This window comes from Sturnus vulgaris, chromosome 8, assembly GCF_052056855.1.
Source record: "Sturnus vulgaris isolate bStuVul1 chromosome 8, bStuVul1.hap1, whole genome shotgun sequence".
Taxonomy (NCBI): domain Eukaryota; kingdom Metazoa; phylum Chordata; class Aves; order Passeriformes; family Sturnidae; genus Sturnus; species Sturnus vulgaris.
Genome location: NC_142250.1, coordinates 3,272,904 through 3,299,601, shown reverse-complemented (window position 1 = coordinate 3,299,601; position 26,698 = coordinate 3,272,904). Strand labels below are relative to the sequence as shown.

The following is a 26,698-nucleotide window of genomic DNA, read 5'->3' as shown; positions in this document are numbered from 1 at the left end:
AAGCCAAGCCTGATTATTTGCATCATGTCCATAGGTTCTGAAACTTTGGAAAACCTCTCCTTGCTGCCACCTTCTACAATGGTTGGCATTTCCATTGCTCTTCTGGGTTTAGCCAAAAAAATCCCACTTCTTTGCACCATCCCTTTTCAGTCCATTATTTATTCCTGCCTCTGGTCCCTAAAAACAAGAGAGGGTTTGTCTGTGCCCGGGGGTCCAGTGGAGCTGGGAGAGTGAAAACGGGGGGAAAAGGGGAATTTCTGGTGCTTGGAGGTCTGGTATTGTGCCTATATGGCTTTTATTTTTAGTTTTTCAATCCCTGGCTCTGCAAAAGCATCATAATTACTATTCTTCAGCTGTAAAATGAAACCCAGATGTGCTCCCTTTGCAGAGGTTTCATCGGGGGGTTCTGCCTGAGGGGGACATCCCAGCAAGGAAAACATGGAAATTATTATTATTATTAATATTATTTTAAGAGCCCTCGTGTCCAGAGCTATTTGTGGTGGCCCTGAGCCAGCACATGCCTCTTCCCTGCTGCTGTAAATAGAAATTATATCACCCCCAGCCCCAAACACCCTTCATTTCCACCAAAATTAAAGGGAAAACTCCTGAGCTGGCCCTTGAAAAGCTGGTGGCTGTGGGACTTGGGTACAGCTGGCAGAGCTGCCACAGCTGGGCAGAAAAATAGGGGAAAAGGGGGATTTTTGGGGAAAAACACAGCCTGAAGCCTCTGATAGCTGCAGTGATTTGGCTGGGGCTGTGGCAGGTTTCCCCTTGCAGCCCCATGTGCCAGTGGAATATTGGCTCCTCGGCACATTTTCCCTTTTGGATGGATAAAAAACATAAAGACACGTGAAGTTCAGCTTCCAAAGATTTCTACTCGTCCCTAAGAGGAGGAGGAATAAAATCCCTGGCTGAGGTCAGAGCAGCCCTGTTCCTTTTACCTCTGTGAAGCCCAAAATGGGTCCCTTTGCCAGGGCCTCTCTCTGATGCAAAGATGCAGGAAGGGAGAATCTGGCCAAGTCCAGTTGTATTTTTGAACTTTTTTGAATTAAAAAAAAAATATATATAATATTGAAATAAAGGGGATCTCCTGGGCCAATTTATCTGGGGAGAATTTCACAGAGAGATGGTGGGGTCGGGATAAAGTTTCTTGCCACCTTGTCACCACCCACGCAGCAGATTTGTATTTTTATTTCTTATCTATATTATTGTTCTCCCAGGGAAAAAAAAAATGTTTCTGGCAGAAAGCTTTGCTTTCTCTGGAAGGAGGCAGTCAGTCCAAGAGTACACGTGGTGCAAAGCTCCACTGAAATATTCCTCACACCAAACAAGCTCCATCCAAAGGCAAAGGCTGAGCAGTGAGAAAGCACCTCTGTACCCACATCCTCATAGGGGGAAGAAATATGGGGATACCTCCAAGGCAGATTTTGACCCTGGATTGAATCCCATGGACCCCATGGATTGAGTCACAGGGGTTTTGTTCAGTTCCAAAAAAGCTTTTCTTCTATTTTTTAGGAACTGTTTTATATTAAAATATGCTTTAATAGGGATTTAAAAGACAGGTTTTGTCCCTGTATGAATAGCAAATACCACTCAGCCAGTGGTTACAGGTTAATCATGCCTCGATTTATGAAGTGTTTTAATTACCCCCTTAAACATGACCTCTGCTGTGAGACAAGAACACGAGTGCAGCACATCTGCTGCAGGGAAAAACCTGGAAAGGACATATCAGCATACCCCAAACCCTCAGGGATGGGGAGGGCAAGTAGAAACATCAGTAATCCATTAATTAATTATCCATGTCAAATATAATCTCGTTAGGCAGCAGCACAGCTACAAACAGCCCCATTGACACGTTACCCCCAGAAAAAAAAAAAAAAAAAAAAAAAACTGGGGGGAAAAAAAAGTCATTGAACCACTCACTGCTGTCGTGACAATGGAGCCAGGCTCCCAAACTGGCCAAAAAATCCTCTCTGATGATGATCCAGGATATTTTGGTGTGGAGGAAGGAGCATCCCTCCTCTGCCACGGGCAAGGCTCCTACAGCAATGTATACAAACATTTCAATAAAGTCTCTCTCCTTTTCTGTCACAGGTAAAAGAGCCACTTACACCATTTATTGAGGCAGCTGTGGGCCCCCTTTCAATGCTCTCCAGCTCCACGTTTCACCTCTTCTAAGCTCCAGCAGCACCAATGCCACGAATAACTTTTTCCATAGGTGGAATAAGGGTGGATTGGGCTTTTTTTTAAGGGATACTAAAAGTTTCCATGACCCACCTCAGCCTATGTGTACAACCAAGGGTGCAGTGGGGTGATTTTGGAGAGTGTTGGGGTGCAACACAGAGCCTTTTGGCTCTTTCCCATTTTCCTGTGAGCCTGCAGGTTTGGGAAAAAGGGTTTGTAGACAAAACAAAGCCCCAAAAATGGGTGATGGCACCCAGAGCTGCAGGGATACCCTGAGTCCCCGTGGTAATGAGATGCAGATATGGGATCAACACCCACAGATCTGTGTTTCCTGCCCTGAAAACAAATCCTTAGAATTGCTGGCTGGATTTAAATATTTAATTCCCTACCCCAAAATAACCTCAGGTCCCCTCAGCTGTATTCCCACACTCCAAGCCCGGAACAAGGTGAGGAAAGTGGAGAACTAGGAGTTAACTGAGGGTCAGAAAACCAGTTTTCATGAAAATCAATAAAACAGATCAATGACCTCTTGGTTTTTTAATGTGAAAACACACTTTGAGCTCCTTTTTTTTGTAGATATTTTAGTCCACACACCTCCTTGCTGATGTTCTTCCCTGGGAAGAACTGCTGCTCCTCCAGGGAATTTACCCCAGTGAGGCTGGAGGTCAGCTCATTAACCCCATCCAATTAATAGCTGCTTTCTACCCTCCTGCCATGGGACACCTTCCACTAGCCCAGGTTGCTCCTGGTTGTTATCAGATGGAATCTACCATATTTAATGTATTTAATATTTCTAGAATTCACATTATATAGAATGGCTCTAGAACGTGTGTTTTCGATTGTTATACATAAAATCTCTATATAATGTATACACTGTATATATAATAAAATGTATATTTTAGACATAATATATAGCATTTAAAATATGTAATATACACTCAATAATGATTCTCTATTTTAGATATAAACTATATGATACATAACCCCTTGTTTGCTTTGTCTCTGGCTGAATCCTTTCAGAACTGCCAATCCTTTTCCCTCGGAGCAGAAAATCCAGGCCATTCAGAGCCAGGTTTTAACTTCTCATCTAAGAGAGGGATCTGGGTTTCTGCCTCCCCAGCCTGGGGAAAAGAAGGAATAAACACAGCACGGTTGATTTTTCACATTCAAACACATTCCCATCTCCCAGGATTTCTTTTTTTTTTTCCCAGGCAATTGCTGCAGCCCCGCTTTGGAAATCACTCGTTAGGATGGTGGGAAAGCAGAAAGGAGCCTTTGAGCCCCTTGGACCAGGTGATGCAAAGCTCCAACTTTCATTACCAAGATTAAAAGAGGCTGGGGTTTCCTAAGCAATTAAAAACTCTGCCTAATTAAGACAGGGCTAATAGGCAGGACTTCCAAGGAGGAGGGGATGGATTTGCAGCAAAAGAGACGGCAGGTAATTGCTTTAGTAAGGCAGAATAAAGGGGGACGTTAGGATAGAGAGGATGTGCTCCATTAAAAACTAAATAAGAGGGAAAAAAAAAGAGGAAAAACAGCATCATCAGCCTCTTGAAATCACTCAATCAACTGTCTGACTGCATCAGCAGCAAGTTATCCAAACACTGCAACACTCAGCGAGGGGCAAAACATTCAGGCAGAAATACCTGCCTGAAGAAAGAAAAAAAAAAAAATTCAAAAGCACACTCCAAACATGTGGCTGAGCCAAAAAAAAGAAAACGAGGGACCCCTTGGGACCTGGGTCTGTCACAGCCAAGGCTGAAGAAAAAGCAGAGCTTTGCTATTTTAAAATCTTGTTTTTCTTTCCAGCCTCCACCTTTGAATTTCTGCCACCTCCCGCCACTGGCAAGGGATGAAAGCAGCTGCTGGGACAGACAGAGTGTGTGCTCCTGCTTTTGTGCCTCCCATCCCATTCTCTCCTCCCTCCAAGAGACTTCCCCCTGCTTCCCCCAAGCTCCTTTCACCCCTCCATGAGGCCAGGGGGGCACTGGGACCCCTCATTTATATCATCTCCTTTGGATTAACTTCATTTTTCACTCTTTCCTTAAAAAACAAAACCAAAAAAACCACCAAACCCTGGCATTAATTTTGCTTTTACACCTTTGCTGAGCAGCTCAGCCCCCCTCAGCACCACCCTGCCACTCAATTTGGTCAAGACAGGAGGAAGTGGGACCCCAAAACTGGGTACCACAGCTGCCATTCCCCCAGCTGCACCCACGGCTAAAAAGACTTGGGAAGAACCATCAAATATGCCCAAGCCTTAAAAATACTCAGGTTTTAAGTGACTCTGAGTCCTAATTCTGGCTGCGTTTATGGCTCCATATATACATGGAGCCATAAATATATAACCATATATATATATGTGTATATAGACATGTACATCTGTGTGTTTATGCACATTAATACACCCCTGTGTGTATAAATAGATAAATTTGTGTCAATGCTGCACTGCCTCAGGGAGAAAGTGAGGAAGGTCTCGATTTTTAATTTACAGTATTTTTTTATTGCGGCCAAAAGAACCCCAGAAATCCTCCCATCCTAAGGCAGCTTTGAGGCTCACCCCTCCCTCCCCACACCCTCAGATTTCGGGAAAACAGTCTTTTTTTCTGTTTTTTTCGCCCTTCCCCACCCCAGAGAAAGCAGCAGGGGTTGCCTCCATGCCTCGCCCTACACGAAGTCCCCGCGGAAGGGACGGGACGAGGTCCCCTGTGCCTGCCAGCGGCCCCGCAGCGTGCACAGGGCTTTGCCCTCCAGGCTCTCCAGCTCCGGGAATCCCAGCTGGTTCAGCACCTCGTAGACCCCAGCCACTGCTGCCACCTGGAAACACAGGGAGAAGGGAGATTGAATTCCCCTCCCACGCCAGGGATGCTTTTGCCACCTCCTGGGTGAAGATCCCCGGCATTCACCCCATCCCAGTGCCACCCCCTTCAGCTCCCCCAGCCTCTTCCCAGCCCCAGTTTATCCATTTTCTAAGCCTCTTCCTTGCTGCTGGGGTCAGCCATCACAGGGTTTGTTGGCTTTGGCACCCTCCTGCCAAAAAGCTACAATGGCGCCTTGTTTTTGCTAAAAACGCGGGGATTATGCAGCGGGAAGGGGCGCCCCGGGGGTCAAAGGCTCCTTGTATCCACAGGTTGGGTGTTTTTACCTCCCCTCCAGCAGACTGGGGAGTTGGGAAGGGGGGGATGTAAACCCCAGGTGTGGGAGATGTGGCATTAAAAGGGGCAGCACCTTTTGGGGCTGCACTAGGAAGACTCAACACCAAAAGAAAGATGATGCATTTAAAGATGCTTCAGCAAACCTGGGGACAGAGGGCAGATGTAAATGCATGCACTGGAAACTCAGCCACAAAAGGTGCTGCTTTAAAAGGTGCAGTACTAAAGGGTGCAGCCCCAAAAAGTGCTGCTTTAAAAGGTGCAGCCCCAAAAGGTGCAGCAGTAAAGGCTTCAGCCCCAAAAGGTGCTGCTTTAAAAAGTGCAGCCCCAAAAGGTGCAGCAGTAAAGGCTTCAGCCCCAAAAGGTGCTGCTTTAACAGGTGCAGCCCCAAAAGGTGCTGTTCTAAAATGTGCAGCCCCAAAAGATGCAGCAGTAAAGGCTGCAGCCCCAAAAAATGCAGCACTAAATGCTGCAGCCCCAAAAGCTGCTGCTTTAAAAGGTGCAGCCCCAAAAAGCACCGCATTCAAAACTGCTGCGTTCAGCCGCACGCCTCCCACATCCAGCCAAGAGCAAACATCCCAAATCTCCAAAAAACTCTGGCGCAGCCCCAGCGGCGGCCGCCGGGCAATGCAAACAGCGGCATAACCGGGATGCCAGGGCGGGGCGGGCACCGGCGGCCCCGCTCCGGGTCCAGCTCCAGCTCCGCCCTTTCATCTCCCGCCCGGCGGATCAAAGATACCAATAGGAATTAGCAGTGCCGGCAGAGGCAAGAGAAGGGATGAGGGTTTTTCCCACACTAGCAAACCCGGGAGGAGGGAGGAAGAAAAATTCTCTGCGTCGTAATAGAATTAAAAGATGAAAATGGCAAAATAAATTTAAAAGCAAGTGAAATCATAGAGTACGTCAATAGAAGTAATGCAATAAAAATAATTAAAATTGAGATTGAAAATAATAAGGTACAGTCGTGCAATAATAAAAGTTAAATAAATACAAACAATTAAAATATAATTGCCATGTCCCCAGCTTCCTCTTCTACCCAGTTCTCCTTTCATGAAGAAGAGCCTCCCTCCCAGGCACCAGCACACACACCCCTGCGCCCTCCACACCACTTGTACCACCTCCAAAGTCCCTTTTCCAGGGAAATTAACAGCTCCACCCCGCAAATTCCCATTCAAATCAATGTATCCCAAATAAATCCAGTGTCTACATCCCCCCTGAGCAGGAAATATAGGTACTTTAAGGTCTCTTACCCAGCCTTCTCCCATTCCATAAGGATCATTCAGGGTCTCTCACTGGCCCACCATTCCATTTTTCCAGCTGGTTCCCAACCCCCTTGGATATCCAGTGCCACATCCCATCCTCCCAGACCTCCCATCCCCTGTGCCACCTGTCCTGGCCAGGCAGGTTTGTCTGGTGGCCCCTCAGCCCCAGATGCTGCAATCACAGCAAAAACCCTGGGAAACTCAAACAAGGGGAAAAGAGCAGGTTTGGGGTGGAACAGCTCCCCATACATGTGGTGGGATGCCATCCGTCTCCAGTGGCTTTCCATGAGAGCCACCAACCCAGGGAGCAAAGGGAGTACAGATGCCACCCCAACAAGCCCAGAAATCAGATACAAGTTAAGGATGGGTGCCTGCTTCCCAGGAAATTCCTGCATTCCCATGTAAACACGAGGCTGAGCCAGGTGGCAGCCAGGGAAAGCCTCACCTCACGCATCCAGAGGCTGAAGGGCCTCTGCCAGGAGTCCTTCTTCTCCAGGTGCAGGTAGGAGTTGAAGAGGATGAGGAAGATGTAGCGCTCCAGGTACTGCAGGCTCCTCAGTTGCAGCGTCCGCGTCTCCCGCTCATCCTTGCTCGACTTTCCCTGGAAGGAACACCAGCCTGGCTAAGGCACCTGTGCTGGGAGAGCATCCCAGGGGAGCTCCTGCATCCCACCCTCAGCCACAGCACAGGGAGAAGCCATGGGAAGAGGGAGGAACACTGTGGGGACAAAAATGAGCGTGTCTGTCCAGCCCACTCCTGCCGGGGCCTGGCACTCCAAGCTCTCACTTCCATGTGCTTTCCAACGGGTCTGTCTTAAGCTGCAATGCAGGATGTGACCAAAAGTGTGTATTCTGTCACCATCTGTTGAAACCAAGTGGGGAAGTGTTCTTTATCTTTTCCACAACCCATCCTTCCTCCAGGAAGTTATCTTCTATTAATGGCAATTGAGTCCCACTGCATGACTGATAAAATTCCATCATCCCACTGGGAGATGTTCCACCCAGGGGGAGGAGCCAAGCATTTCCTACCCACATAAAATCTGAGATTTGGAACATCAGAGCAGCCTTTTCCCACTGGATTCCAGAAGAAAAACCAAACCTTTCCACATCATCACTGGACCTTCAGAGGAAAACTGCACCTTCCACAGGAGCACTGCTTCAACTGAACCACATCTGTCACTGCAGGAGGATGCAGCTGCCATTTAATGGGACTGCTACCAACACCCTGACTGACTGATGGGATGTCAGGTTGCATTCTGTCAGTGTTTTTGATTTGTTTTTTGTAATACTGTATTTCTATTTTAATTTTCCTAGTAAAAAACTGTTATTCCTATTCCCATACCTTTGCCTGAGAGCCCCTTAATTTCAAAATTACAATAATTTGGAGGGAGGGGGTTTACATTCTCCATTTCAAAGAGAGGCTCCTGCCTTTCTTAGTAGACACCTGTCTTTCAAACCAAGACAGGGTAACAACATTCCCAGAGCTCAAAAATACCTAAACATGGGGGGCAGGAGCAGGAATAGACAGCCAAGTGCAAACTGTACCCCAAACCATGAGTTCCTGGACTGTAAAGGACTTCCCTCAGGAAAAAACATCTCCCTGGAAGGCATTCCCACCTGGATTCAGCCTCTGTTTCCAGAGGAAGAGAAGCCCTGAGGTTGGTGGCCATCACATCTCCCATCACTAATTTATATATATAAATCATAAATATCTCTTTTATATGTTTTATATATATCTCTTTGATATGTTTTATATATACTATAATGTTCATGCATTCATTGTTTATATATGTTGCTTTATTAGATATTGTATGCAATTATATATCTAATTTATTAGATATTGTATGCAATTATTGTATGCAATTATTAGATATTGTATGCAATTAGATGTTGTATGCAATACTTTTATTGGTATTACTATTGCCATTATTTTGAACTCTACACGCTGCCTTTTCTAGGAATCAATAAGTACTAATAAATCAGAGCCCTGATCCCACAGACCATCCCAAAAAGCAGCAATTCCTCACTCCAGCTCTCCCCTTGGGAAAAGGTGGCTCCTCCACTAGTGTGTACCAGTATTTGTAGAGAGCAAATCCTATAATCCTATTATTTATCCTGGTACTGTATTATCCTATTTATTTTTCATTCTATTATCCTATTATTTACCATGTTTTATATTATCCTATTTACTTCTTATCCTATTATTCATTGTTTTATTCTATTATTTCTTTTTCTTCTGTTACTTATCATTTTATTCTACTATCCTGTTTCATTTTCTTCGATTATTCAATTTTCTTTTATTACCCTGTTACTTCCCATTTTATTCTATTATCCTATTCATTTTTCTTCTATTATCTTATTATTTACTATCTTATTAACCTATCATTTATCTTTTATCCCATTATTTATATTTTCCTACATTTTCTTATTTTTTCCTCCCAGGTAGGGGTGGGAAGATGTCAGAACAAACCAAACCAAGCCTCCAAAACACCTCTTCCTTCCCTTCTGTTTGCCCTAACCCTGAACTCTCAGCAGGCTCCCAAAACGCCAAAATTTCCCATCATTCTCTTCTCCAAGCTGCCCATCACTGAGGAAAAAAACAAAAAATAAATTAAAGTGAAAACATTTGCTCAGGGCCAAGCCAAATCAGATGGGATGGATGGAGCAGCCAAGAGGGAAGTACAGGCTCTGGTGACAAGAGGCTCTTCCTTGAGCAGAGGGAGTGGATGAATCCCTTCCCACCAGGATGCCAGCCTGGAAATGAGATACAGCCCAGGATCACCCCTGTGCTAGTCCTGACAGCCAGGAAGGTGAATATCCCCACATGGCCACATCTCCATAGTAAAGGAGGGAAAGCCAAAATTAAATTTAAGTACTTATCCCGAATATAAATTAATTAATACAAATTTACATGACTATAAATTAATTAATAATCACTACATCTGTAAGTAGCTAAATCTCCAGAGGTTTTCTCTCCCAGCTCCCCAGAAAATGCAGAGGATCTCAGGAACCAGGAGGCAAATCTCCAGGAAGCTGCAGATGTTCCTGAGTGATTGAACATTTCGGTTTTTCTTCCCTCCATCAATCATTGGTGGCCATTAATTGAAAACACAGATCGATGGCAGCTGGAGCGAGAGCCGAAGTCAGGAATTGCCCGTGGGATGTGGCACAAACCATCCCAGGAATCACACCAGGCCCTGGGCCCTGCCCTTCCAATGATATAGCTGCACAGGTTTAAAAAATCCCAAATCTGATGCAAATAATCCTTTTTGCTGCTTCACCAGCTCCACAGAGGCTCCCAAGGGAAGCAGGGCCGTGCAGCTTTACTCAGCTCAGCTGGCCATGGTCCCAGGGGTGGCTCCCCTTCCCAAAGCTGAATCTCCTCCCCGAACTCTGAGGAGCAGGAGGAAGGAGCCTTTGGGGCTGGAAGCAGAGTGGGACAGACCAGTCCTGCCCTCTGCCGGCTGCACCTCACGGGATGGAAACGGGAGGGATGCCGGAGGAGAGGGATGCCGGATGGGATGTGGGATGCAGGCAGGACTCTGCGTGGGATGCGGGACCGGTAGGATCTCGGTGACTGTGACCACAAGAGAGCCCTGGCACCTCTCTGGTGACACACTAGAGAGCTTCACTCGAGAAACGACCCAGCTTGGGCAGGGGCTGGTCCCAGAGCCCGGCTGCCCCCTCTGGAATTGCCCATGGGAAGAGGGGCTCACCTGGCGGTAGGTGCAGATGATGATTTCCCGCAGGTGGTAGTGCATGGGGGTCATGGTCTCACTGACCGTGTCCAGGGCCATGTCCACCTCCTTCTTCATCCGATGGCCATCAGGCAGGAGCTGCACCACCTTCATCACCACCTGCAGCACGGGCAGGAGCAGCAGGGCTTCACCAGGAGCCTCCCCACCTCATCCCACTGCCCGGGAGAGGATCCAGCCCCTCCAAACAAGCAGCTGTGGCTTCAGGTAGCAGAGGGAGGGCCCTGAAACCTCTTCAGGACCCACCCTGATACCCCAGGACTCACCTCGAACTCTCCCTTGGTGTACTTGGCATCAGGCACACTCACAATTTCCTCCTCGCTCATCTCAGGGATGCCCTGGGTTGGCCAGAAGGGACTGGGTCATTATGGGCTGCACGAAAATGCAGAACCTGTGCCCAGCCCTCCAGTACCCCCCAGTATCCCCCACCCTGCCTCTGCCAAGCACACAACATGAAAATTTTACCCCTGTCCACATGTCTGGATAGACAGAGGTCTGTTCCAGGCACGGGCTCAGCCAGAGAAGCTGTGGCTGCCCCTGGATCCCTGGCAGTGTCCAAGGCCAGGTTGGATGGGGCTTGGAGCCACCTGGGATAGTGGAAGGTCCCTGCCCATAGCAAAGGGGTGGAACGAGATGAGCTTTAAGGTTCCTTCCAAACCAAACCATTCCATGACTCCATGATCTCCCCTGCCCTTAACTCTTCATCCTGGAGTGGGAGCTCTCAGGAATAGGGTAAAGGCTCATCAGGGATTCATCCAGACTTCTGGAGCTCACTGGGAGTTAGGCACAGCAAATGACAACATAGAGATGTCCACCCCCTCCACCCTGGTCCTGCCCACACTCCTTTCAACCCTCTCGCTGTGACACTGCCACCATGGGCTCTCCAGAGCTTCCCCAAGAACCCCACCAGGAGTTGCTGCAGCCCCCCATACTCACATTGAAGTGCCAGAGGGTGAGGACAGCGATGACCATGGCTGTGGTGGTCCTGCCTCGGCCACTGGAGCAGTTGAACACAAAGGCTGCCCGTGAATCCTCGGCCAGGGCGCTCTTCATGGCCTCCAGCAGCCGGTCAAAGTCCTGCCAGAACAAAACCAGTGGGTTTTTAGGGATGCAGGACTTCCTCACCTTGGGGTCCACTTTGTCCTACAGCCTCCAGGTTGAAATCCCTGTTTCCTTGCTGCCAGGTCCATCTTTGCCCACCTGAAGGCACAAAGCCTTGTAGCAAAGGCCATGCAGCATCTCCTGGGGATCTCCCTGTGCCCTGGCAAGCACCCCACCAGCACTGAGCACCCAAGTGACATTCCTGCCCAGCCTCGGGGCTGGCTTGGGACAGAGGCAGCAGCACCATCCCCTCCCTGGGGTACCTGCTCCTTGGGAGCACAGAAGTCGGGGATGGGGATACGGCGGTAGGTGAGTCCCTGGCAGGAATTCTTCTGCTGGCTGAAAATCTCCTGCGTGGTCAGGCAGCTCTTGAACATCTTCATCTGCTTCTCTGTCTCCAGGTACACCTCCAGCCACTTCTGGCACTTCAGCAGGTCCCCCTTCAGGGCAGCCTCCAGTTTCTGCAGAGGATGGAGAAAACCTCACTGTAACACCTGCCCCTCCTAATTTTAGCAGGGTTTAATCAGTGTTTTTAGATTCAGGCGAACACCCCAAACCCCACACCCGGTTCTAGTCACCAGTTCTGCCCAGGTCCCTCTGTGCTTTGATGGGAGCCCCAGGAGCACCATTTCCCACCAGCTCCTCCATGCAGCCATGCTGCTGCTGGCAGCCAAACTCCTCCACTGCCTGTCTCCCCTGGAAATCCAGCTGGGAACATCCACTCCCTTTTCCCCACATGCCTTTTACCCTTGCTCTCAAGGCATGCTATAAATTCTTCCAGGGCAGTTCTCTGCTTTGCTCCCTTATTCCCAAAGGAAAACAAAACCAGCAGCTCCAGAGGGTGAGGGTTCCTGGGAACCTCCACAGCATCCAGCACCTCCCAGGGCTCACCTCCAGCTGCTGGGGTGAGGCAGCAGGCACAGGGATCAACTCCTCCAGGAGTCCAGGCTCCCGCAGCGTATAGATCTGCTCGTTCCCTTCCAGGACCGCTTCCTCCCGCAGGTTGATCCAGACAATGCGGGAGTGCTTCCTCTTCGCATCCGTCAGGTACCGCAGGACGCTGCCCAGGGTCTGAGGAAAGGGTGGGCAAGGGTGATGGCAGGGCTGGGAGCCCGACCTGGGGTCCCTGCCCGAGGTGGGATCGTGTCCCTCACCTTGGAGCTGGGCTGTGCCGTCCCATAGACGGGCATTTTGGGCACCCTTCGGAAGTTGGCCACGCTCGTCTCCTTGGCAGTGCTCAGCACATCCGGGCAGAAGCGCTCATCCGCCACCTGGAACAGAGCGGTGTCCAGGCAAGGGATGCCCCTTCCCACCCTCAGCACTCCACAACCCACGGACCCTGCTCAGGACAAGCCCCCAGACCTTTCCAACAGCAGCATCCAGGGATCAAAGCCCCACGGCTGCGTTTCCAAGGTGGGACATGCACTTCTTACAGCACAAGGCACCAATGGCCCAGGCTTCCTTCACCCCACCCAGAAACCACGGAGCTGCTGCCCAGGATGGATGAGCAGACATCCAGGTGGATGCTTGTCCTAGGTTACAATGTAAAGATGTGCCCAAAATATGTATTCTATCACCATCTGTTAAAACCAGGTGGGGCAGCGTTCTTTATCTTTTCCACAACCCATCCTCCCCTCAGGGAGGTGTATCTTCTGTTAATGGCCATGGAGTCCCACTGCATGACTGATAAAATAACATCATCCCACTGGGAGACGCTCCACCCAGGGGGAGGAGCCAAACATTTCTTACCTAAATAAAAGCTGAGATTTGGAACACCAAAGCAGCCCTCACCCATTGGTTTCCAGAAGACAAGAGCTACCAGACCTTTCTACAGGATCACTACTTCAACAAGACCACTTCATCTGGACTGCTACCACCACCCTAACTAGTGGGGTGTCAAGTCTGACTCTGTCAGTGTTTTTTCGTTTGTACTATTGCATGTATTTTCTTTTTCTCTTTTTTTCCTATTAAATTGTATTTCTGACTTGAAGTCTCTCACTGATTTTGCTTTCAAACCACTACAATGCTCCAGACACATCCACGTGCACAGGGATCTCTGGCCACACATTTATCCTCACCCGGGCTGGAAGGGACTTTAAACCTTCGACGGCTGAGGGTGCCAGCAGGACCCTGACCCAAGACCCCACAACAACAGGGAAAGCCTCGGCTTCTCCCACCCCTCCACGCCTCTGTGAAGGTGCCACTCCCACCTCTGCTCGCTCACTCACCAGCACTCGGGCGCCCTTGGTGACGAGCTCGGCGGTGACGGTGAGCTCCGAGCAGTTCATGTCTGCCTGCAGCCGGTACAGCTCCGGGTGCCTGCACATCCACCTGCTGAAGCTGAGGGCAAAGCCCAGGGGGTACTGCAGGCAGGGGGACGCACCATCAGCCTGGGCTCTGCTCCCCCTGCCCACCACCCCACCGAGAAAACCTGCTTGGAAAACTCAAAACTCAAACCCTGCCCTCCCGCCGCACAGCGGAGCCGGAAGGAAGACGGCAGGGAAGGTGGGTTTGGGTTGCTCTGTCGGGTTTTTACCTGCTCGTGAAGGTAGTAGTTGAAAGCAATCAAGTAGAAATAGCGTTCGAGGCTCTGCAGAGTCCTCTGGAGGAAATACTCTTTGGTGCTGCTCCCCTGGAAGCAAAGGACAGGGAATCTGTGATGCTCAGCGCTGCAGCCCCCAGCAGAACAGGAGGCTGGGAAAAAGCCCTACAGACATTTTGGACTAATTGTTTTATTTTTTTAATGAAACATTTCCAGTTTCCCATATTAAATGATGCTCAAAGGCATTAATTCACATTTCAGCTCAAAACAGCATCTTCCCCTTAGCACAAGGACACACTGGGAGCAGTTCCAACCAGTCCATGCTGTCACAGGGACACTGTCCAGCAGGGAGATTCAAACCCAAGGGGATGAGTCTGGAAAACACAAGGTCCTTTCCTGCCCCCATTCCAGCCATCTCCGTGGCCTTTGGATGAAATGCTCAGGCAGTGGCATCCCTGGGGAGAGAGGGCCTCATGCCAGCCACACACTCTGCAATATCCTTCATTTCCAAGTGTCTCCCCTTTCCATGTCCAGAAACATCCTGATGCCTCTGTTTCCACCAAGCTCTCCTTCTCCTCCTCTTTTCTCATCACTACCACAATCCAGGCATATTCTCCACCACAGCCATTCCCTCTTAAGGAGGAAACTCAAACCCTCGGGATTTTCTGTAATTCAGAAACCTCGGGGCAGAGGGTTTGTACCTCTGAGCATCCCATCCAACAAATTAACCTGGCTCCAGGTAAGAAACACCCAGCACGGCATCCACAAACATCCCCAGAGAGCCTGTGGGAGCTCACTTCCCAGGCTAGGATGGAAAACCCTATAAGACAACAGGGCTGTGTCAGGGTCAGCTCGGCAAGCGGGGTTTGCTCATCCCTGACATTACATGGCTGACTCATGAATATTTACTTGTTCTCCACAAGAGAAATCCGGCCTGCAGTCATTTATCAAGAGGAAAGGCAGTGGGATTTGCTCTTGAAATGCAAAACAAAGCCTGTGGGGATGGAGCCGTGCCAGGTTTGCCAGCAGCACCGACAGCAGAGAGGTGCTGCTTCCTGAGCACTCGGATTCCTGCAATAAAATCCATCCCAGCGCTCTCACCCGAGGCAAAACTCCTAACATCCCCCTTAAATAGGCTATAGGTGGAAAGGGGAATGATCTGCTGGTGTTTCAGCCGTGGAAAGCCAGGTATTGTGGGAGTCTGGCTGCTCAGCATCCCGCACCGAGATTCACCTGCATCTCCATCACTTGAAAATCTCCACTTTATATAAATAAATAAATATTAAATAAATAAATTTCTGCCCCCCGAACCCAAGCAGAAAACCACGGACATCATTCCTCCATGCCCAGAAAAGCCCCTCCTCCCCACAAAACCAACCAGCTCACCCACTCCACTCAAACACAAAGAAGTCCAGGCTGATTTTCCGATGACTGAGCATTATCCCCTCTCCCCTCCTCACCCTCCATGTGCTCCCAGCACATTTTCCTGGCCCCAGGCCACTGTTTAAACCTGCTCTTGCTCCACAAAGACTTCAAATAAACACTCCTTGAGGCTTATTTACGGCAGTCCCCCAGTCATTTGTTTTCCAGGAGTCCAGGATGACATGGAGCAGCTTTCCCCAGCAGGGAAAAGTCAGGGAAAGCATTCAAGTCAATGGGAAAATCCCCTGTCCCATGCCCAACCTTCCCCTGCTATGCAAGAGGACCTGCCAGTACACGAGCAGCACCAAATCCACCCGAAAAGGGAACAGGGGAGCATAAAATTCGGGATTTGCCACTAAACATTAAAAAAGTGACAGTAAACGCCTTCTTTTCCCATTGCTTAATCGTTTTCACGGTTTTATTTTTTTGCCACAGGGCACCTGGTTTGAGATCGCCCTTCACAACTAGCTCTGGCACTTCCACTCTATGTTCAACATTTAAATGGGAAAATTAATCTCCAAAGAAACTGGGATCAGGGCACCACTTCCACCTGAGCATCCAACCTCCTTCCATCACCTGGTCAGGAGCCCCCTGGTCGGGCAGGGAAGACCACAGCTTTCCAGCATGGAAAGCCACCCTGATGGCTCTTCAAAACAACAGGAAAAAACATAAATCTACAACTAGAAAAGCCTGACCTTGGGTGACTGTATTTGCAATGATCCCTCCCAGCTCCCAAGGACTTTTACCATCCAGGCTGATATCGATTTTCCAATTTTAGAGCTGATGAAATCAGGGCACAGGATACTATTTGCCCCCGAGGTCATCTAGCAGAAGAAGTAGCAAAGCCCAAACCAGTCTGTTTTTCCCCCCAACCCCAGCCTGCTCCATTTTATGGCTTTTAAAACAATTGGGGGAGAAAAAAAGAAAGAAACACTCCACAACCTCCCAGGTTTCATATTGCTGGGAAATCTCCAGCTCACAGGAAGCTTTGGGTTTCCAGAATTTACATTCTTCTCATCCCAGCGCAAAAACAGCTCCATAAATTTCCCGGTGCTGACGGCTCGCATCCGAGCAATCCTCTAATTACCTGGATCTGATAATCCTCCCCGATCCCTTCCAGCTTCTTCTTGTTCTCGTAGATGGCTTCCTTCATGTCGTGCATCTCCGAGCAGGAGGCGATGGCACCATCCACCTCGGGAGGAGCAAGCGGGAAATTCCTCCATAAGCCTCGGATCTGGGGGGGGAAACTCCATCCCTCCCTCCCAGCCACCCTGCTGGAGGGTTCACCAGCACCCCCTTACCTCCTCCACTATCTGCTGGCCTTTGGGGACCATCTCCATGAAGGTCTGGATGACTCGGAGCCTGTCCCTAGGAGATGTCTTAGGCAAGTGGGGGAAGCTGTGGTGAAAGAAGGAGGGAATCAAACCAGCCCCAGGGGGAATGGGCATCCCCCCAGTCCTGCTCTGGAGGCTGCTCCACTTACTCAGGCTTCTGGGCAGCTCCTCGGTGGTGGTGGAGGACCAGGGTGCCCATGGCCATGGCCAGGTTGGTCCTGCCCACGCCAGTCTGGCAACCAAAGAGCAGCGCGGGCGGCGGTCTGCCGGGGTCCCGCAGCAGCAGGCTGGGGCTCTCCTAGGAGGGAGGGATACAGGGATGGATGGATGGATGGATGGATGGATGGATGGATGGATGGATGGATGGATGGATGGATGGATGGATACCCTAGCAGCTTCCAGAAGTGCCCCATCCGTGGCTGGGGTGGAGGTGCTGGCCATGCCCAGGCGTGGAGGGGTGAGTGGCATCTCCCTTTTGCTCGGGGGATGGGGTGGATGGAGCAGGACAGGACAATGGGTGGCCCACCCACTGCATTCCCCCTGCCCTCTCCACCCACCAGCCTGCCCACCCCACTGGAGAATTCCCACCACTCATCTCCAACCCACTGAGATTTCATCTTCCAGAATCCTTTGCATCGAAGGCAGATCATTCCTGCCAAAGCCACTTAGGGAAGAGCTGCCTGGAGGTGGCCAGGGATGGTCATTTCTAGCTAGGGGTAGGGATGAACTGCTGGACAACATAGGCTTCTCCAGCAGCATCCTACAGCAAGGGGAGTGGGATCTGCAGGCACAGGCATCCTCTAACAGGCAGAGTTCAGGAAAACCAGAAGATGCTCTCAGGCAGTCAGGGTCTCCGACACAGCACAGGAGCAAATCCCGCCCCAAGGAGGCCCCACGGGTCAGGTGCTTTCCCTTGGCTCACCCTGAGGAAGCGGATGAAAGCATCAAAATGCTCCTCCAAAGGGGCTCCCTCGGCGGGCAGGGGCAGCCGGTGGTACCTGCCAGGATGGGAGCAGCCCTCGTTAGGATGGGACCACGGAGGGGCTTCACCCCCACCACCACAGCGGCTTAAGAGGTGCCAAGAGCCCTGAGAACACGAGGATGAGGAGGAGGAGGAGGGAAGGACCTGTAGGAGGGCTGAAGGAAGACAGGCCTGCGATAGACCTCGTCGGTGACCTGGATGTCCTCGTCACACTGCACCCGCACGGCGTGGGGCTCGTCCCGCAGCCGCTCGATGTCGTTGTACACGTAGTACACGCTCTCGCTCAGCTGTGCGAAGTCACGGATCTACAGGAGACGGGAAAAGCCCTCTCACAACCCCTCCACTCGCCCCTCACCCCGAGGGATGTTCTCCCTTCCCCGTCCCAGCTCACCTCCTTGCGGATGGCCAGCTCCAGGCTCTCCGCCCGCACGCCCCGCTGCAGGCGCTGCAGGTTCTCGTGGAGGTTCTCCTTGCCCCGGGGCGTGTAGGACACAAAGTCCCCCTCCAGCCGCAGGAAGACCACGGGCTCCTCACGGACACAGAAGAAGACACATTCCTGCAAATAGCAGGGGAGAGGCTGTCTAAAAGCTCTCCTGGCTTTTTTTCCATCCCGATTCCCCACCCTCCCACCAACCTTGTGGCCTTCTCTCTGCAGCTTCTGCAGCACGAGCTTGAAGCCGTTGAGGCTGGGCTGCCCCATCCCGAACACGGCGTAACCTCCTTTGGCCTGCCGGAAGTTGGGAGCGCCACAGCTGCCAGTAGTGTTCAAAACATCTAATTTTCCATACACGTCCCTGACCATGAAGTATTTCCCCTGCAAAATATCAGGAGAGAGAAGGTGGGACATCAGTGGATTTGAGCAAGGTGGGACTGCAACACAGCTGAGTGTAAAAATGGCTTTTTCTACATGATCTTCTAAACCTCCCAAAAAACTCCTGAGGTCCCCAAAGCCCAGGCTGAAATGAGCTGGGTGATGAAATTGGTGGCAGAGGTGCTCACCTGCACCAGGTAGTGTTCCAGCGTGGCCTCAGAAATGCGTCCCACTGTGTAGTTGGCCTTCAGCAGGTCATCGTGGATCTGGAACTCCTCTCTGCAGTTGTACCTGCAGGTGGGTAAAGGAAAAAAATCATGGCATAGGTCAAAATTGAAACAAACCCCAGCATTTAGAGAAGACGGGGGAGAAACCCAGAATTTTGGAGGCTGCCGAGGACTCACGTGATGACCACGGGCGCCACTTTGTTGGTGATGATGGACTTGGCCTTGCTGTTGTGGAGCCCCAGGGTCTGGAAGGAGTGGATGCTGAGGGAGTGCTGGTCCTCCATGCTGCCGTCTCCTGGCGCCCGGCTCTCCAGAGGGGATGCCGAGACCGCCTGCTGTGCCGCGCTGGCCGTGGTACCCATCATCCGTGGGCAGCTGTGCTGGGATGGGCAGGCAGCAGCAGGGAGCAAAGGGGGGAAAAAAAAAAAACAAAACAACAAAAAACAACAAAACGAAACAAAAAAGGGAAGAGGAATTTATTTTTCCTGATTTAGGACGGGAAAATCCCAGGCAGGCACTGGGCAACCCCCTGCTGACAGCCGGCCAGGGAAGGAACGCGAAGCCAGCCCTTTCCCTCCCCGCTCCCACAAAAGGCTTTCTTCCTGCCTGCCATGCAGCTTGCTCCGTGGGGAGGTGAAAGTAAGGCTGAGGAGGGAGTGGGGAGGAATAAAGGGCGAAATGCTGGATCCGGTCCCTAAAATCTGCTGAATCAGCACATGGCACTGCACAGCCTGAGCCTCGTCCCCTGCTTTCCCAGCACCCACAAACCACGCCTGAATCCCTCCCCGCGCAGAAAACTCCTGAACAGAGAGCACATGTTGCTGGATATTTGGTAATTCCGGGTGCAGGAGCATGCCTGGAGCAGGTCTGTGTGTGCCAGTCTGGAAGCTGCTTTTGGAGCAGCCGGCGGGAGCACCCAGGGCAGGCGGGGAGCCCAAAAAAGCAGCCCCTGCTTCATCCCCTGGGAGCTCATCCCTGAACGAGGATGGAATCCAAAGGGCCAGGCCTGGCGGAGGCCAGGAGCATCCCGCCACACTCGAGCGGGCCGGGACAATGAGCCGACTGTCTGCGCCAGCCAGGGCCGGATCCTGGCTTCCCAACGAAGAGAGACATGGCAAAAGGGTAGCCTGGAAAAGACAAAAAAACTCTGCCCACTCCTAACGAGATGGTCCCCAGTAAAACCTCCTTTGTGCAGCATGGGAATAACCCTGGCAGCATGACAGTACCTGCTCCGAGGCGATGATCAGCGCTGGCAATACCAGGAATGGTTTTAACCCAGCCCTACAAATCCTTCTGCAGCTGCTCCTGCTGCCTCACAGGCAGCACAGGATCAATCCCTTACTGCAATCCCAGCGAATGTGATGCCCCCCAGCAGCTGCAAATGCTTCGAGTGGGGGGAAAAGCCCGAGGAAAATGTGCTATTTCTAGACCACTGTGCCCAGGCACACATTTTCCCCTCCTCCCCATCTTCCTTCCCTGCTCCGAGGAAAACTTGTTGCTCTACTGTGAATTTTCTGCACCATTAGGCAGCCTGGTTTCTTTTACACACAAGAGCAGGGGGGTGGGGGGGGAAACAAAAACAGCTGTTTCAGGCCAGTGCCGCTTCTCCAAGTCCTCTTGAGTGTTTCTTTCATGTAAACACTGTAAGGGCAAAAATAAAGCAAAAAAAAAAAAAGTATAGGGAGGTTTTGAGTGTTTCAGAGCAAGCACTCGTGGCTTTGGAGAGCTCAGGCAGCAAGCAGGAATGAGGCATCCGGCCAGGATGCTTTTTTTCCACTGATTTTGCTCAGAATGGGTGCATCTTTTCAACAGTGGGCTGGATCAATCCCTCTGGGTTTGCTCCAGCCATCTCCATGTTGGAGGATGGAGATGCCACCACCCAGCTTCGAGGCAGGCAGCTTCTGTATTTCCTTTGTCTTTTCTCCCCTTCCCACAGACACCTACCTTCACCCTAAAACCCCCAGGGATATTTTCTTTTCCCGACAAACCACACCAAGAAAGAACAGGCATAAAAGATGCCGGGCAGATGTGGAAACTGCCTTTCAAACCACAAAATGAATGGAGAGAGGAAATCACTTCTCAGCTTCTTCCCCCACTCCCTGCTTAGGTTGGGCAGGCAAAACCAAGCAAGAAAAGTACCGAAATTACCCAAAGTGAGTGCTCAGGGAAGCCATGGGAACTGCTCTAAAAAGCCACAGGAATAGGGAAGTGCTGGTTCTATCCATGTGGGATCAGCTCTTCACTGCTATTGCTGCATTTCATGAGAGCAGGAGGATTCACACTCCCCCAAGTGCCCACTCTGCAAGCTGGGACACAATCTGGGATGGTTAGGGAAGGAAAACCCTACCCCAGGAAAGCAGATGAAATTACCTTGGCTGAAAACTTTCCCAAATATTTCTGGTGGCTGCAACGCGAAGAAATGCAACAAAGCCACCATCACAGGCCAGCCAAGGGAAGCGGAACCCAGGGCCCAGCCTGGCCAGGACCAGCCCACCAAAGGGCTCTGGATTAGCCCAAATATCATTTTTTTCCTCATCACTGGGCACAGTTAGCAAATACCATGAGAAGTTCCTGCACTGGAACAGGACACCCAGAGAAGCTGTTGGTGCCTTGGTCCTCGAAGTGCTCAAGGCTGGATGGAGCTTGGAGCAGCCTGATGTAGTGGAAGGTGACCCTGCTCATGGCAGGGGGGTGGAACAAGATGGTCCCTAATAAGGTCCTCCCCACACCAAACCACTCTGGGACTCTATAATTCCAGGTTAGGAGGCAATGAAGCAGGCCACATGGCATTAGCCATCAGCTGGAGTGGGTTGGTTTTGAGCATCCCTTCCCTTTCCCCACACAGTATTTCGGGGTTTCTTTCCTAGGAGAGAGAGGATGCAGAGACAACACCCCCTGCACAGCATCCTGTCTGCATCTTGTCCTTCTTTTTTGGGGACAAACCTCAGAAATATTCCCCCAGCTGACAGCTCATCCCTTCACAGACCCCAAAGCCAAGCCTGAGATCAATCGTGGCCAAGGTTCCTGAACAAAGAGCCCATTTTCTCCCCAGCTGCCAAAGGAACCAACACCCTGCACGAGGGCATCCCACCAAACAAACCAGCAGTGTTCCTCTCCAGGTGTTTCGCCCAAATTCAAAGCACTGCCGATTAATTATTCTTGCTGCCTAATGAGAAAGCAGAGCCTCCGGGTGGGCAAGGCAGAAGTGCTTCCCTTCCCCTCCAGACCGTGCTTCAAAACATCCAGATCTGCCAAGCCTGGACAGGGAATGCCAGAGGAGCCACCGTGAGCATCCCAAGAATTCCACTTGAGCATCCCAACAGATCCTGCGGCCTCTCCCACTGAAGTCTCGATGCTGTAACAGTGCTCAGCCCTCCACCCTCCCACCTCTCCTCTCCTCTCCCCCTCCACCCGGCACAGGGGTTATTCCCACACCCGGGGACCTGGCCAGGACTCAAAGCTGGAGCAAACAATGGACTAAATATAGTGGGAGGCGGCCGGGCTGCAGCTGCAGGATGCATCTGCCCCGGCCACCGCGCCGAGGAGGAAGCATGCACTTGCCTGGCCGCCTCATTGTCAGCAGGAAATAAATCAAATAAATCTCCTTCCGTGCATCCTCGAGATATTTTATAGCTTTTAAATGAAAAGCAAAGCCCTTCGGGGAGAAGCAGCAGCAATGGCAGCATCCTCCTAATGCATCCATCCTTCCTCAGTGTGGGGCAGCCCCCGTGGCTTTTCAGCATGGAGCCGGCATGGATGCATCCCCGAGGGAGCCAGGGGCACCCCTGGAGCACTGCTGAGCCAAGCAGGGAGGCAGGAAACAAGGCAGGCCAGCAGGAAGCTCCGGGGCAGCCAGAGGGGCATCACCGGAGCCTGGAGGAAGCGCTGGAGCTGAGCCCCCCCCGCCCCGGCGTGCTCTTTAACCCTCTTTTCCAAAAAAACAGTGAAAATTAAACAACACACAAAATCTTCTCTGGGACAGCCTGCCTGTGTCAGGAGATATCCCAGAGCAAGAGCTGCATGGGAACCGGGCTCCTGTTGTTCCAGGTGATGCCGGAAGGAAGCGGCCCGGATTCTTAAAAACACACAATAAAACAAAAAATAAAGGTGAGAAATAACACATTAAGCTGCGGATGATTTGGAAAGTGTTGTCCACCCACTGACCTGTGACTGAAATGCCTCAAATCAACCTAAAAGTGCTTTGCCAGGGGCAGGAAAAGGCCCTGGAAAGGCAACTTTGCAGCAGCCAGCTTTGCTTTTACAAGCCTTGACTGATTTATTAATATCTTTAAAGGAGCAAAAGCGACCGCCCTCCATCCTCACAAGCTCCTCAGAAAGACAGTGGTAGTGGCCAAACACATAACTAAATAAGCAGCATTTCCTAGAAAGTCCGGAGGTATTTCCCAATCAGGCTGGGATCACTGGCACCAGCATCTACCAAGCACCACAGGGAAGCATCAGTGGGATGCCTGCCCCCAAATCCAAGCAGGAGCATCCAGAATAATGAGGATCAGGCATTTCACACCCCCTCCCCAACATGCTCCTGTCTTTTGGCAGAAAAGCAAGTGCCACCTCCCCATCCTCCATGTACCAACTTGCCTTTAGTTACTTCATTTAAAACTCCTCACCCTGAAGCCAGGGAAAGATGTTTGAGACGGGGAATGGAGGAGAAGTCACCCCAAAAACGGGGATGCCAATCTGCTCCCTGCCGTGAGGAGGATGCTAGTATCCATTGGGAATGGTATCCAGGCTCCTTCACAAACCTGTCTTGCATTATTCATCAGCGTTATTAACCTGCCTTGCTAAGCACAGCCTGGAGAGAATTACATTCCTGGAAGTGTTAGATGGGGCTTGGAGCAACCTGGGCTGGTGGAAGGCGTCCCCGCCCACGGCAGGGGGTGGAATGAGATGACCTTTAAGGTCCCTTCCAAACCATTCAGTGATTCCAGGGTTTTTCAAAGAGCCCACCTGTAACTGCTGCCTCGTACCCCTCAACATTTAAGGCCCGCTGGCAGGTTCCCCTGACACATGCCACCCATCCTTGGTGTGCTGCTTTTTGGGCAGGCAGGAGATGCTTGGGCTGCTTGCTGTTGAGGTGAGGGGTTTTATCAATGAGCAGCAATGGAAAGAGGAACAAAGCCCTGACTCGGAAGCACCAGCGCTCCGGTTGTGCCGTCAGCTCGCTGCCCGTGGTTTCAAGGTCTGTGAGCACGCTCGCCTGAAGCGTTTCCTTTCAGTAGCACAAAGGAAAAACAAAATAAAAAGCCGTAAAACGCGAAGATAAAGGCTGGGGGCATCTCCAAAGAGACCAGCGACCTGTGGGCAAAGCTTTTGTCCCACGCCAAGCAGTCCCCAGCCTGCCAGGAAGCACCACAGCCCCACACCCAAACCAGACCTGCCAAGCTGCTCCCCGCCGGAGGTTCTGCCGTGTGACCCCGCTCCGGATGCCAGGGGGGACCAGGGTGTCCCCAAGGGTGGGGAACTCGGGCTGGCCTCCCCCCAGCACAATCCCCTGCTCGCAAGCCCGCGATGGCCAGCGCCACGCGGAGCCGGCCGGGGCGTTTTGGGAAGCCGAGGGCTATGATTTTGTGCTATTCATAGCAAACCACGGCTCCCCTCCCAACGAGGGGGAAGGCTGCCGGAGCAACGGGACGGCTCCTTTTACACGGGGCCGCTTTTCCACGCCGGGAAGCGCTGCAGACCACACCTTTCCCAGGACAAGCAGCACCTTATGCACGCCAGCACCGTGGTTTGGGATGCAGAAGGACCCGGAGCTCTCAGATCTCCTCTCCCCTGCCCCGCTCTCTTAATAAATAAAGCAAAAATCAAGCAAATCCCAGAGGAGTTTTGCTCACAACAGAGACCTGCCCGTTATTTTTAGGCTCCGTGCAAAGACATAAATCACTTCCTGCCTTCCAGGAAGGAAATGTCCCACCACCGCTGCCTGTCTGCCTCCTCCTCAGGCAATGCCTGCCTGCTCCCAGCCCAGCCACCCCAAAACCCGCTGTTTTCTCCCATCCAGGAGAGAAAAAACAACCGGAGCACAGGTCGGGATGTGAGGGGTGCCACGGCCAGGGAAGATGAGGGGGTGTTCGCTTCCCCAGCACTAAGAGGATGCACCGCGGAAAGGGCAGGGAAGCAGGTCCGGAAAAGTCCGGCAGCCATCGGAAACGCAGTCTGGATGAGGTTTCTGGAAGTTTTCAGCCCCGAGGAGCCGGGCAGGAGCTCACCCTTGCTCCTAGGACATCCTCTCTGGCAGCGAGGGTGCCTCAGTCCCACACGGGGCTCTGCGCCATCCCCAGCACGTGCCAGCGGGAAACGCATCCCGGGCTTCCCGCTCCTCCCGTGCTCCCTAAACGGGAGGCTGCCGAACCAAGCCCCAGACCTCGGCTACATCTGCTCCTCTTCTTCCTCCATCTTCATCCTCCAGCCATGCCGCACCTCCCCGCTTTCAGAGCCTGCTCCCCAGGCGGCTTTTGGGGGTGCAAGGGGGGCACAACCAAGAGGTGTAAATCCCAAAACTCACTCTGGGGGACTCGAGCCGCACGCAGCAGGCACAGCCGGCACCGGCCGACAGCCGTGCTGGGCTCCGAGCCCGCTGGGGCTGGCTTCCAGGCCAAAAGAGGGAGAGAAAAGCCCCTTTTAAATAGGAAATGCAACTGCAAAGGCAGGAGAGGTGGGGAGGATGCCGTCCGCGGGGAGCATGCTGGGCCTCAAAACTAGTGATCCATCTATTTTCCAGAGGTTTGAAACCCAGCGTTGGCTCCGGATAAACCTTCCTCGCCACGGCTGGGGCACCTCATGGCCACGCTGTGGGGTCTGTGCTCCAGGGGCAAAACAAACCTCCCTCCCGTTGTCCCGCCTGGTTTGGGACAACCCTGCCTAAGAAGCCCCCCGGGTGCCCATCCCAAACTCTCCCGGAGGGTGGGGGACACCCTCGAGGGCTGGTCCTGCCCCCTCCATCCCCTTCCCACCGCACTGAGTGGGGAAAAGGGCCCCCACCACCCCCGAGGAGGGGATGAGAGCGGTAGCCGGTCCCGGGGAGGGGCGGATGCGCGGCCCGGGGGTCGGGTTTGGGATGACGGGGGGATGCCCGGTTCCGGGGGCTGGAGCGGGGAGAACACCCATTCCTGGGGTTCGGGGGGAAAATTCCCGGCCCGGAGAGGGGGGATGCTCGGTCTCGGCGGGGATACGGTACCTGGGGCGCTCCGGGCTCAGCTCCCGCGCCGGGCCGGCCGCGCCGTCGGGCGCCCCATGGGGGCGGCGGGAGCGGTGGCGGGAGCGCAGCCCCGCGGCCGCGCCGACCGCCGGCGCCTCGGCGGGGGAGGGACCGGGGCGGGCACCGGGACGGGGCCGAGGGGCGTTCGGGACCGCCCCCAGCTCCGGGACACGCCCCCTGCACCGCCCTCTGCACCCCCGGGACACCCCCGAGACTCCCGGCAGGCAGCATCCCCGGCCCGCAGCATCCCCCAAACACAGCCACTGTGCCCTCAGGGACCCCTGACGCGCAGCCCCCATCGAATCGGGGACCCCCAACACGCAGCACCCCCCTACCAGGCTCGTCCTTCCATCATCTCCTGGTGACAAACCAGAGAGGGGTCGGGACAGAGAGGGGACCGTCAGATGCCGCCACCCCAGCCAGGTTTGCAGTTTTGGGGGTATCAAGGCACTGCCGGCACCTCTCAAAGCCAAAAAGTGCTTTCCCTTCGCAGAAATAGGAGACAAGATGTGTGTGATGGAAGCCCTATATCCCATCTAACCCTGTCCTCTGGCAGTTCAAAACCACTCCCCCTTCTCCTGGCGCTCCATGCCCTTTTCCAAAATCCCTCTCCAGCTCTCTTGGAGCCCCTTTAGGCACTGAAAGGGCCTCTAAGGTCTCCCTGGAGCCTTCTCCACTTGAACACCTCCTGCTCTCCCTGCCTGTCTC

General features: G+C 52.3%; 1 protein-coding gene across 1 annotated transcript; it reads right to left on the bottom strand.

The window, feature by feature from the left end:
* Positions 1-4,664: 4,664 nt before the first annotated feature.
* Positions 4,665-19,151, bottom strand: PALD1 (phosphatase domain containing paladin 1). The gene is made up of 19 exons (XM_014882296.2): positions 18,949-19,151; positions 18,733-18,835; positions 18,368-18,547; positions 18,125-18,289; positions 17,878-18,038; positions 17,674-17,749; positions 16,901-17,049; positions 16,719-16,815; positions 16,505-16,609; positions 13,990-14,085; positions 13,682-13,816; positions 12,608-12,724; positions 12,345-12,524; positions 11,717-11,914; positions 11,289-11,429; positions 10,619-10,690; positions 10,314-10,454; positions 7,044-7,199; positions 4,665-5,001 (listed from the first exon to the last, which is right to left on the bottom strand). Exons 1-19 carry the CDS (start codon positions 19,134-19,136, stop codon positions 4,852-4,854), a joined length of 2,610 nt encoding a protein of 869 aa, XP_014737782.2. The 5' UTR covers positions 19,137-19,151; the 3' UTR covers positions 4,665-4,851.
* Positions 19,152-26,698: the final 7,547 nt, after the last annotated feature.